The sequence below is a fragment of the Idiotropiscis lumnitzeri genome, chromosome 5, assembly GCF_059441095.1.
Source record: "Idiotropiscis lumnitzeri isolate Australia: NSW breed Sydney's pygmy pipehorse chromosome 5, RoL_Ilum_1.0, whole genome shotgun sequence".
Classification (NCBI taxonomy): Eukaryota; Metazoa; Chordata; class Actinopteri; order Syngnathiformes; family Syngnathidae; genus Idiotropiscis; species Idiotropiscis lumnitzeri.
The window spans coordinates 23,243,019-23,256,393 of record NC_142395.1 but is presented as its reverse complement, the minus strand read 5'-3'; the positions used below and the strand labels follow the sequence as shown (position 1 = coordinate 23,256,393).

General features: G+C 40.7%; 1 protein-coding gene across 1 annotated transcript in view; it reads left to right on the top strand.

Moving 5' to 3' along the window:
- Nucleotides 1–13,375, top strand: part of LOC148337336 (CUB and sushi domain-containing protein 1-like) — a 377,282-nt gene that overhangs the window by 316,389 nt on the left and 47,518 nt on the right. The window contains exons 35-43 of the mRNA XM_088296642.1: nt 1,181–1,297; nt 1,383–1,496; nt 4,594–4,689; nt 5,138–5,341; nt 5,983–6,107; nt 7,383–7,479; nt 9,504–9,608; nt 12,689–12,807; nt 12,889–12,958. Of these exons, the coding sequence (XP_088152768.1) occupies nt 1,181–1,297; nt 1,383–1,496; nt 4,594–4,689; nt 5,138–5,341; nt 5,983–6,107; nt 7,383–7,479; nt 9,504–9,608; nt 12,689–12,807; nt 12,889–12,958 (1,047 nt within the window). The remainder of the gene's footprint in view (nt 1–1,180; nt 1,298–1,382; nt 1,497–4,593; nt 4,690–5,137; nt 5,342–5,982; nt 6,108–7,382; nt 7,480–9,503; nt 9,609–12,688; nt 12,808–12,888; nt 12,959–13,375) is intronic.

Sequence of the window (13,375 nt, the reverse complement as noted above, 5' to 3'; positions counted from 1 at the left end):
TTGTCGAGAAATTTCATCACTCTTCCCTGCACAGAATGCAAAATACGGAATATCAAAACACGAAGGGATGCCGTGTTCAGATTTATTCTGATTAACCGATGCTACAAGCCTTCGCCAAGTGTAGCGTGGACATTTGGTGAAGGAGTTTTGCATCATGCGGATGATTATGCAGAAGGTTGAGGTTGCAGCAGTGAAATAAAACGCAGGTCTCAAGAAAATCCCTGAAAATTGAAGACGTTCTTGAGCTGTCAATACACGCATCGAGATGAAAAAGAGCCAAGTGGGGTGCGTGTTGTCTTACGTACAAGCAGGCAAATCGAGGATAGGACCATGCAAGGTCACATTAAAGTGTATGAACAGGTTGTCGACGGAAAATATTTGGATTGATATTAAAAGCTACATCAGAGACAAGCGATCAAAATCACAGCTTTTATTTTTGAGGATAATAGCTTCCGTTTCAAGATAGTGGAGAACAGTTTCTCATTTAAAAAAAGCCAGCTTGAGGACAATTTAGCATTCGATATCTTGCCCAAGCCGCTTCAATAGCGACAGTCTGGAATCAAACCGCCAGCCCTTCGGTCACTGGACACCTTGCGCACCAATTCAGCCACAACCGATCAAGTTATTTGGATATGTTTACAGTTTCAGATTTGGGTTTTACCTGTAAAGTCTACATTAAATATTTAGAGGGGTAATCAAAGTGTCAACCAGAGAACAATTTAGATGTGAATACCAAGCAACGGATTATTAATCATATTTTGTGCAGCCATCAACAATCTTCAGAGGTTAGAAATGTCATCAGTATGAAATAAAGGCAGCTTCTACATTGGAGTATGCAAACTCATTCATTAGCAAGGAGAATAGAAAGGCCAGGGTGAAATCTTTCGAACGGTACGAGGCAAACCTTAGAAATGCTTGAGAGAAGTTTTAAGGTCTGAAAAATAAAACGAGGGTAAACCTTTAACAAAGTGATACAAAGGCAACGTTTCCGCTGGGAATCAATAAGGTTCTTGATTGTTACACGTGCTCCCCGTTTAAAGATTTTCATTCAAATCTGTCGTGCTGTTTTGCGTAACCCTGGTAAATAATTGACAAACAAACCAACAACAATTTGCTTTTTTTTTTTTTTTTTTTTTGACAATCCGACCACCTTCTGACATCATCTTCTGTGTTTCTACAGCGCCGTGTGGCGGCCATTACAGTGGATCTGAAGGAGTCGTCCTGTCTCCAAACTACCCTTTAAACTACACCACTAGACAAATCTGCTCCTACTACATCACTGTGCCTCCACAGTTTGGTATGCCTACGTTGCAACACTAATACGACTCGTTTCATTTGGCAATGTCCTGATTTTCTGCTCTGTCCCTCCTCCAACTTTCCAGTTGTATTTGGTCAGTTTGCCATCTTCCAGACTGCGATGAATGACTCAGTGGAGCTATTTGATGGCGCCAATGAAAACTCGCGTTTGCTGAGTTCTCTGGCGGGATCGCATTCAGGTGAGAAATGGTCGAATAATAGATTTCTTTTGTATGATAAGCCATTCCTGTGAGAAATGTCATCGCAGGAGACGACGGCACTGTCACTGGGTTGATCTACTCTGCTCTCTGGCTCTCAGGAGCCGATGAAAAATTGTCCGATATTTAGATCCTGAAACCACTGCGCGCCTGTAGAAGTGGGGCAATAGAAAGATTTTCAGAATTTAAATAATTCCCAGGTGTCTTTATACCATGCACGTGATTGCACTTCTGCTTGCGGGGTGTGAAACAAATGAGATCGGTCCTAAAAATAAAACATTCAAACTTGTGGAAACAGACGTTAATTTACTGTGCTGCATGTATATATGGCACATGGACACGTCACCAAACATAAATACACTCTCGCAGTACCACCATGTTGACAACTTCACAAAGCAATCAAGTCATTGCTAAATGTAGTAAATCCACAAATGGCAACAAAACTCAGTTGCAGTTGTTATTCTCATTTATTATCGGCCATATTTTCAAAGTCCTTTGTTAAGCCCCTGGACATGTACACTTTTCATTTACTTGGATTCTCCCCTGCAGCCTTCTGACACTTCCACCTCAAGTAATTTGGGAATGGACATGGAGGCATAAAAAAATGTATGATAAAATAAAATAAGATACAGCGCACTTTGATTGCACTTTAATTTTGATAGCAGAACACTACTTTTTTTTTTTTTTGGTCCCCACACCAGTTTTGACGGACTCGCATAGATACAAATAAAAAAAAAATGGTTTGACCTTTATATTTAATTTAGTTGTAATTAATGAGAACTCGGCACTTCTCTCATCTTGGGTTCAGCTTTTTTTTTTCTTCAGAAAAAAAAAAAAACAAAAAACACTAAAGACTTCATGTACTGCAACACTTTTTACGGCTTCACTGACTCGTTTGCAAACCTGTCGCTCTTGTATTACTCACCTGCTTGTCAAAATAATTTTCCTTGAAAGTTTCCTTTTTTTTTTTTTTTCTTTTTTTTTTTTTTTTTTTTTTTTTTTTGGTTCTGACCGATTTGTCCTCATGACCCCGGCTTGCACCAGTCTTCAGACGCTCAGACGCTTGCTCCTCCTGCCTGCGGGTTTGTCTCTGCTATTGAGGAGACTGCTTGGCTCTTCCTGGCTGCGCTGCGAGACCGAAACTGTCAAGACTCTCACCCAGTCAGGAAGACGAAAAAACACTTGGTGACAGTGGCAGTTTAAAGCAAAACATTTGATTGTTTTCAGGAAGATTCGATTGCGATATTATTAGTATGAGTGGCTCGTATTTTAACTACATCCAAACTTTAAGTTTGCCTTCCTCGGGCACAGGACTGACTCCAGTCTCTGAAACTCGTACCAGGAGAAGCGCTTGTCAACAATTGAATGCACGGAAGTGCCTCATTTAACAGGGGACGCCAACATTTTAAGTTTGTTCCAACCAGAGTGCATAACTGGTTTGAAGGTGCATAAAAGATGGACTTTAGTCCATGAAAGAATGCCAGCTCAAAAAATCAAATAAAAGTATGTGGTTACTTTGTTTCACTCTTAAAGGTTTGTGTACTGTAAACTGAAGTGTGCTTCTTCTTTCTCACATTTTCTAAAATAATAATACAAAAATGTTATTTTAATCTCATCATGGGCCTCTTTCAATTTTGATGACATTTAAAAAAAAAATCCTCCTATATTCAATTTCCATAAAATAGCAGTTCGATTTTAGACTGTAATTGATTATTTCTATTCGACGCAGTTTATTCAGCACTTTGACGATGCTGCGTGATCACGATCTTGTCCGACCATGCATTTTCTTATTCAAGCAACTCCATGCCATTATTTATGCATTTCCAAATCAAATAGCAATCAACTGAAGCAATTCAACCTTTCTCACTGATCTCTACCCACTTGATTGGTCCGGCATCTGAGTGTTCACAACAAAATCCGCTTCAAACAGCCCAGGCGTGAACACACCCTTAGATGTTTTATTTTTGAAGAAACCATTAAGTCGTGCTCTTTAGGAGTTCCCGAGCACATCTTTGTAAGCGGAATATAATGAAATTGTCTCTAAGAAAGCCACTCTTGGGGGCCATGAGACCACAGCACTAGCCGTTATCTCTATATATTTGGCAGTGATGTATTTAGTCAGAATCCATTATGGCTTATCTTTGAGACAACATCAGTGACGGAGATGCCTCGCTGGGGCCTTGGAGGAAGCTGCAGAACTGTACTGCATTTTTTATATCAATCAAGCCGTCCATCTGCTGCAAACGTCATCATAATACACAATAATACCATTACCAATACACTATTTTCGCCGTCAACAATAGTGTGGTAAATGTTGAGGTACAACTTGCCTTTAAAAAAAAATGTAAATTATTTCTTTTATTATCTATCCATCTATCTATCTATCTATATCCATCCATCCATCCATCCTTCCATCCATCCATAGAGCTATCTATCTATTGAGCTATCAAGGTAGCTAGCTAGCTAGGTAGGTAGGTAGCTATGCAGCTAGCTAGCTAGGTAGATAGGTAGCTATGCAGCTAGCTAGCTAGCTAGGTGGGTAGCTAGCTAGCTAGGTAGCTATGCAGCTAGCTAGCTAGCGAACTAGCCAACTTTCTATCGTTTTGGTGTCTCTACTATAAGAAGGAAGTTGTGTCTGTCCCATAAGTCATGTTCCTTTATGTTGGCTTTATTTCGCCTCTGTTACTGATATTAAAGAATTTGTGGCCACCGTTTCTGTGGTGGCAATTTGCTTATCTTCACTAAACGTAGCCTTAACAAGGCAAAAATAATTGCCACTGCTGGCTTATCGTGACATGGTTTAAAAAAAAAAAAAAAAAAACAATCACTGGCAGACAGGTTGATTGTTCGATGAAGAGCTGTGTACAATATGCTGACAGGCTTTTTGTGAAATCAGATCCTGGTTTTGTAAGTACATGTGAAATGGAGATATAAAAAATAACGTATGCATTGTTTCAAATGCTTCAGTAATTGCAGTTGGAAAAATTTAGGTCAAATTTAATTGTTCCTGCAGTTGTTTTCAAACCAAAGATTTGAAGTTTAACGCCATTCACATGTTTGTTTTAATTGTGTTTCCCAGGAGAGACGTTACCCTTGGCAACTTCCCATCAGATAATGCTGCGATTCAATGCCAAGAGTGGCCAACCAGCTAAGGGTTTTCACTTTGTCTACCAAGGTGACGTGACTAAAGTGTTTTCTTTCAATGCCTCATTCACCAATAAGTGTGTTTTGGAGATAATTATCTTGAGAGTGCTGTCAGATTCATGGTGAGTTGTTAAAAGGAAGAATCATTCAAACACATTTTTTGTAAATCTATTAACTCGAAGGTTTTCAATTAACTGAGTGACTCCCTCCTCGCTTTGACAATCATCACGGCCGTGTGCAAAGTTAGCGTTTGAATGGCTAAACAGATTCCTAATGCACAACCGAAATTTCAGCGACAGAAAAAGCTAAAGTTGAAATAGTAGAATGCATTAATTAAAATATCTGCCTTTAAAGCATTATGAATAACTGTTCAGGAGGACTGGTGGTGAATGAGGCTCATAGAATTCTTTCTTTTTTTTTTTTTTTTGTGATTGTTCCACCTTCCCCTCTCATATTCTCTTTATGACTCCCGACTGAAGCTGTGCCTCGCACTAGCGACAGTCAATGTAGCTCAGTGCCGGAGCCTCGCTACGGCAGGCGGATCGGGTCAGAGTTTTCGGCCGGCTCGGTGGTCCGATTCGAGTGCAGTCCCGGATATCTGCTGAAGGGATCCGGTGCGATCCGGTGCCAGGCTGTACCAGGTGCTCTGGCGCAGTGGAATTCAACAACGCCAAGCTGTATCGGTAAGACACTGAGGTGCAATCTCGCTGGCCACAATATTAGGCACACCTACGCAATTAGCCATTTGAGGAACTTCAAATATTCTAATGACTTTAATCATCATGCGAAAGGTGTTTTCTGACTTTTAACTATGCTTATAAATTATAAATAAATTGAGCAAATTACCAGAAACTCCATTCAGTATGATACCATAAAATCCTACACCACTGCAAACTACAACCACAATCATAAACATAAAGTATTCTTATTTAATACCTCTGAGTGAAAAGTGGATTTATTGTACTTTTATTGGATCTCATATTGCTCTGGCATTGCACCGTATCTTACTATAAACACTCTTCCGAAGCACTAAATCATCATCATGATTTCACTACCAATGTTCTCCAACAGAATCGACGTCTGAAATCTATTTCTGCTGCGAACAGTTTTAATTGTCACTTCAGTTTATTAAATCACGTTGAGTGATTTTTTTTTTTTTTTTTTTTTTTTTTTTAATCTTCTCCACCCCTGGCTCTGTGTTCCTGTCATTCGAACACTATATTGTGTCTGGATGTACAGTCATTTTCTAACGGCCCATCATTTCTCTCAGCTATTTGGTTACTAAACTCTATTGAGAAATCTGTCATTTCTGTCCTCTCTTCAGTTCCCTGCAGTGGGAATCTGACGGAGCGCCGCGGTACCATATTGTCTCCTGGCTTTCCGGAGCCGTACCCAAACAGCCTCAACTGTCTGTGGAGAATCCATGTCAGCGAAGGAGCTGGAATACAGGTGAGGTTGCAGTTCAACCCTTTTGTCATGGGTTATATTGTATTCACTGAATTGTATTTATAATCGTGTAATTACAATGTTACCATTGTATAATGATGTGTGGAAACATATATGAGCAATCCCAAAAATATTTTATGACCCTGCAGGGAAAAGAATACACTGGTTTTATGTTTTTGTGCTGTTCTTGCTGGTGAGCAGCAAAAGCAACACAAAACTGCCTATATTTGAAGAGACAAACCTTTAGTGACTGGGCAACCCGCTCTTTGAACTGAACCACAACATCTTGCTGGTGTCCTACCAGGATCTGGTAATTGCAAAACAGCTTGTTGGTTTTACTGGCTAGCTGTTGCTCAGTTAGTAGAGCAGATTTCCCAGTGGCCGAAGGTTCGGGTACTTGAACCTTGGTTGCTTTGGCTGCTGGCCTTGCTAGTGACTCGCGCAAGACCAGCATGAAAATGCAACAAAACCACGCTGGGTTTTTCAGCAGAGGACTAAATCGTAGCATATCAAAGCAATTCCCGGATACCATTCGAAGATGCCAAATTTCAAAATTGCAGAAAAGAAGTTGAAGATGTATCTGTGCCAAACATACTCATCCCCAGGCACCACACGTCACAAAAAAAAACAACAACCCCAGCTGCTCTTAGTTTGCTAAGTACTGAACCCAAACTAAGATGGCGAGAGGCGAGCTACATGTTAACAAAACGCTCTAGCATGGCGCCCGCCACTGCATTGCCTGTTGCAAGTGCCGCTCTCTTGACAAGATTAATGAACTGAGCGTGAACAGCAGATATTCAGATGGTGGAGAAATACTGCTGGGCAGATGTTGAAGTGCTTATGGTAAAGTGCAGACCTTTTTAAATACCAAGGGAGTGTAATGCTGTGTTCTCGTTGTCTGTTTACATCTCACAGCGGGACAACAAGGTTGCTTTACTAGCGCACTCTGCATGAAATTGTAAATAAACACGAGACTTAATACCCAGATGTCATGTTGGGTGCAATGGGATAAATTAAAAAAATGGTTACCTTGGAACTGTTCTCCCAAAGGACATACATATATGCATACATGCATAAGAATTTTTTTTACCCCCTTTTTTTGGCGACGTCACACAAAAACGGAAGTAGGTGGATTTTATGTGGATAAGGTGAGGGTTCTGAAAATAAAATTACATAGAGGGGAATTTGTGATTGCTGCACCGTGAATATGTGGAAGATTACTGTATTTATGTTATTACAATTGTATAATAACACTTTCATTTTCATTCTGCTATTTAGATTCAAGTGATGACATTTGCTACTGAACACAACTGGGATTCTTTGGAGATCTACGATGGGGGAGACATGACGGCTCCTAAATTAGGGTCATTTTCTGGTATGACAATATACTCTCACACACCCTCCCTCTCTCACGCACACACACACGCGCAGGTCGAGCTCTATGATAGATGTGATATGACAGCTCCTAAACTAAAGCTTTATGCGTACACACACACACACACACACACAGCAAGTATATATGATAATTTAGCTATGACAGTTATTAATCTACGCGCACACACATGCACTCACATAACGCTGCACACCAGAGATATATAATGGATGAGTTGTAATAACAAGAAACCTGATATTATCTTAAATGTCCTTTTGATGCCTTAAGAAGTCCTCCTCTGTGGCGACGGCGAGCGGAGGGAGCAGGAGAAGAAAGAGCGAAGAAGCTTCACTTGTACTTTGAGTGAAGCCTGGAAGGAGGGAGAGAGGACAGGGAGGCGTAAAGAATGAGATAACCTTTACAATTTCCCAGCGGTGTTTCCCCTGTGACCTGCCCCAAGCACATACCTGTCACATACCTATCACACATGAAACATGCCGCCTACTGGGCAGCACACACTCGCACACGTACACAAAAGCACACAAATGAGTGTGCCCTTCTCCACGAGGCGCACTAGGGAGCTGCCCACTCGAACCACGGTGATCTGCCGTTTGCCACCGATATTTTTTGGCAGTTAATATATGTTGTTGGGCTTCTGGTATACATAACGCATTTTGAATGTGTAGATAATATTATGCATACTAAAGAAGCATTAAGGTATTAAGGCTAAATATATTTTTTTTAAATCAAGTCAGTCGTTTGGTTTAAGTCTTCTTTTGCACAGTTCATTTCCCGAAATGTATTCATATGATTTCAGTCTTGTCGACATTAAAAAAATTGATTGGTGCCAAAAGAAAGTGAAATATGATAAGAAGTATTTAGTATTTAGAGGTAATTTCATGAAATTCTCCGCATAGAGCATCATTTTTGTTTCCGAACCGAAAATCAAAAATTGAATCGAATCGGAGCTTGAGTGAATCGGTACCTCCCTGATAAGGATTTCCTTTGGCGTCAATGCGAGTGGCAATGCTTAATTAATAAATCAAGGTGCACCTCAGCATACCCGCCACGTTAGTGAAGATATGCAGTACAGTGGATGGATGAAAAGTTATTAATATAAATTATAATTATTGGTTGAATACTTGAGCCTTATTTCCCTGTCCATCCGCCGTCTGCAAACTGCATCCCCAACAACCCTTGTCCTTTTAAAGCACGTCCTTGTGGTTCACCTCCCGCCCACAAAAAAAAGGGTCTGTGCATGACAGTAGAGGTTTCATAAAATTCATTTAAGGCTCAGGAAATTGGCCATTAATTTCCTTCTCACATCCCTATTCATAAACCCCTTTTTTGCCAGTCCATCCTCCGTCCTCCGTCCGTGACGTGCTTCACTGTCCGTCCTCATCTGCCTTGCATTTCACCTATCTGTAAGCAAAAATTCAATAAATAAATAAAATATGCATGACGAGAAGTTAACGGCAGAGGTTTCATCATTCATAAACATTATTAAAAGCTCATTCGCTGGCTAATTTCCGATTTATATCCTCTTACCTGAATTTTCTGACCTCAAAATGCACCTGATTAAAAGCCACAATAGCTAAATTTAACCATAAAAACTGATTTGTAGATACATTATCAACTTCCGACAAATAACAAACGTTACTAAATGGTATATTATCAATATTCTAAACACCAGTAGATGCTTTCTTTTTTCCCAAATGATGCTGAACACAGCTATCCCTCGGTAGCATCCCGGAACTTGAGGCAAATTCACAGATGAGCTCGGCCCGTTGTCGCACTGTCGAGATGGCTGTATTTAGTGCACTTCATCCATTTTCTCAACAAAAAAACAATACTTATTTTGGCTCTCAATTGCTTCTTCACACAGGCGCAGTACTCGCAAAAGCATTGAAAAAATTCATTCTGCTCCGAGTGCAAATGCTATCACAATGGGCGTCCATCCGGAACGATCGGACGGACCGTTCTGTCATTCTCATCATTAATCCCTCTTTTTATGATATTTTTTACAGGAACGACAGCTCCAGCCCTCCTTAACTCCACATCCAATCAGCTTCTCTTGCACTTTCAGAGTGACATTAGCGTTGTGGCTGCAGGCTTTCACCTTGAATACAAAAGTAAGTTGAAACTTTCAACATCTATGGAATGAAAAAGATGACTGATAGGCATCAAAATGACAAAGCACGGTTGAATGCGGGGGACCCTTACAGAAACGGTTCATGCGCCCAAAACACCCACAGACACATAACACACACACATGCACATAGCGCTAAAGCTTCAACATCAAATATCACGAGTCAGTGACCTGAACTGGAACTGCAGAAGGACACAGACTCACAAACACGTATGCCTAAAGGTACATGAACACAAAAGATACACCTGTGACACAAAAATTGTCAACATGCTTGGGTCAAAATGCACATGGGAAGGACAGACTTCTAAGTGTGTGTCTGTGTATGTCTAGTAATACAGATACACACACATTCTACACAAAATTAGACACACGTTAACACCTGTCAGGTCATGGCTGTGCTTTTCAGGTCATAGTAGTTCTTTTGGTTTAGAATCATTTCTAGATCAATGAACATGTCTCCTTTTGCGAGAATGTCTGAGTTGCTGTTCTTTTTTTCTTTTTTTTTTTTTTGGCCTGCCTTCATGCATTTGTGAGTCTATGCTACTAACCTGCTCTCATTTTCAACTCCATTGTCTGAATATTTGTTAGCTGCCCTCGGCTTGACTCACCACAAGGACGGTTTACTGTGTTTTTATGTTTTTGCGGATTACCTTTTTGATTTAGTGCTGACTGAGCAGGTGTGCACCTTAAAAGGACCTTATTGTCAAGTTGATATTGATATAAAGGAGTGTTAGATCCACAAATGAAATGAAATAAAAAAAAATAAAAAAAAAATAGAATAATTGAAATGTTACAATAATGAGCCTGCTATGTTGTGCATTATCAAGCTATATTGTTTTCAGAAAAACGCAACTTGTAATTTTACACAATGAATTTCCAAATTTCTTACAGCTTTAGAAAAGCATTTATTTTTTTAGTATTTATTAAATACATTTTATCAGAATACCAAGCGTACAAGGGAAAACGTGTTTGGAGGTCCACCATAAAAAGGGTCTGTGCATAGCATTCTTTAGATCGGTGGTGCCGTCCCTGTCTTACAAACTGGGCCAGTCTTTTAATCGTATTGAATTACCAACTTGGAAGCAAAAAAAAAAAAAAATGATTCAACTACCTCAGCATTACAATGACTGTAGTTCTTGTAATATTGGGAGTCCTGCAAAAAAAAAAAAAACTGTCAGCAGCATCTTTGAAAGGGAAACAGGTAAAAAAAAAAAAAAAGAAAAGGCCACTGGCGTCAATATTTCTCTTTGGCTATTCCCGTAATGTGGTCGGGACACATTACAGCTGTTGTGCAGTCGGTGAGCGTCAGCAAGCGACATGAGCCATGTGTGTCCCACTCTGTCAACACGAGCAAGCCATCGCCGGGCCATCGGTGGGCAGTTAACTGAATCAAAACGTTCAATACGATGTTTCACCTTCACGGGTTGCTGGACCTACCCTCTGCAGTGCAGAAGAGGAAAAGTGCTAAAGCCCAAGTTCACATTTTGGGAATGCTCGCCACTCACTGATTGCTACTAAATTGAGACAGAAAGATTCGTAGATTGCACGCCATTGTTGCCGATTGTGCCTCAAACACGTGTTATGTTATATAAGAGGAGAAGAACGTGTGACAAGTAATAGTCTCGCCATTTTTCACTCACTGAAGGCTCTTTGTCGTAAATCTCATCAGTTTTGACTGAAATGCTGACACTGACTAGCTGTTGCTGAGTGCCCGTAGAGAGTTGCTTTGTCGTGCTGTCAGCGTTTTAAATGGTATCACAGCTTATATTTCTCCGTCGGGAGTGAGCGGGAGAGAGCGAGCACAAGAAAGAGAAGGATGGTCAGCCAAATGGACTCGTTTCATTGATCAGTTGTCATGACGCTCCGACTAATAACGCACTGAGTGGGAATGTCGCATGCGGCTCTTTCACTCGTGCTTCATCTTCCAGAAGTTTCCTCCTCCCGATGCATGCGGGCGACTACGCTCCCAAATGTCAGCATGCGTACAACAAGGCGACTGTGTGTCTTTGTGTGTGCGTGGATGCATGCGTAGAAGTGTGCGCGCTCTGTGGGATCACGTTGTTTTGCTAGTAGGCAGGTAGATGATGAACAAACAAGACCAGACACACACACACACACACACACACACAAACATTCACTTCTCTCTACCCTTCCTTCCTTTATTCTTCTTCCGCCCCAGTGTTGCCTTGGTAACCACTTACTCCAGGGCAGTCTCCTGCAGAAGTTTGGGATTGAAACACACAAACAAATGGAAGATACACACACACACACACACACACACACCCCGATTCCCTTCTTCTAATGCAAGTTGATGAAGGGCTCACCTCTGTCAAACTAAACGTGTTGAACCTTAATTGTGTTGGGGATATGTACAGTACCTAACCACATCACTCCATCCCGAAGGCATTTGAGAGATTTTTTAATCTTTACACGTCAATGATGGGAACAAAAACAACAATCACAAGGAGCTTCGAGTATTCATCTGCCACATGTATTACATCATCCAATTAATCAAAGTATTATAATTTACTCAGAAGTGTTGAATAATGTCACCGCGGGACTCATTTATCATGTCACGCAAACAGGATGGATGAGATTGCTGTTTTTGGATTCACTTTAGTAAGGAAGAAGAGAAAGAAAAGCATGGAAAAATATGAATGGGATTAATTATATATTGAATTAAAGATTTGCGCTTGCTGGCTTATATTTGTGATACAGTATGAGCAACGGCAGGACATTCAACTCACTCTTAGATAAAACGTGGGAGCAATTCCGCAAAAAAGGGTTCGAGCTGTTTATTGCCACTAGCAGTTAAAATTTATATTTCAAACTTCGGTGTTCTTCGGACCATTGGGTGCGCCGTTTTACTAGACGCAATATCAATGAACAGAGCCAATTTTGGCAAGGCCGCTTGAACTTGGCTCATATCGGGCCGCCACCCAATTAGCTCTGTTACCACAATTTAATGAGTCCCACATTCCAACTTTAAATTTTCTATAGGTGTTAATGTGAGTACTGACATGTATGCGCCACCAAAAATCTTTTTTCATTATCCTTACGCAGCGGTCGGTCTGACCACCTGTCCTGAGCCGATGATTCCAGCAAATGGCATCAAATCAGGAGACAGATACATGGTCAACGAGGTGGTGGCGTTCACTTGTGAGCCCGGATACACCTTACAGGTAATACTTATGCCACCCAGCATACAGCAAAAATATTATTTTACAAAATAATTTATTTATTTATTTTTTTGTCACTTGAAGGGCCACTCTCATATTTCCTGCATGCCTGGGACTGTGCGCAGATGGAACTACCCGCCTCCTCTTTGCATAGGTACACACACACATGTCTGATAAAAGGTGCATAAATGTTTGTAATAAACGTCCACCTGCAGTCGATGAACACGAGAAGCAAGAAAGCGCAGTTACTTTATGACTGATTCACAGTAATACAGAAGAGGACTAGCGGTTCAGTGAAAGCAGTTTTGTGGAGCGGGCCAAAGCTTGTGAACACGTTCACAAAAGAATTGATTACATTGGTGTTTTTTGTTATGACCCTAATACTTTACTTCTCGGTGAACATCTGTAGCAGGTCAATTCCATTTCAAATCGACCTTGTCCAGGACAAGCTATTCTTAGCCGGGCATCTTGCTCTCCCTTGCTGCAATGTGTGTGTATCATCAGTGGAGTCATATTAGAAATCAGATCGCACTACAACCGAAAATATGTTTCTTTGCTTACATGCAACATG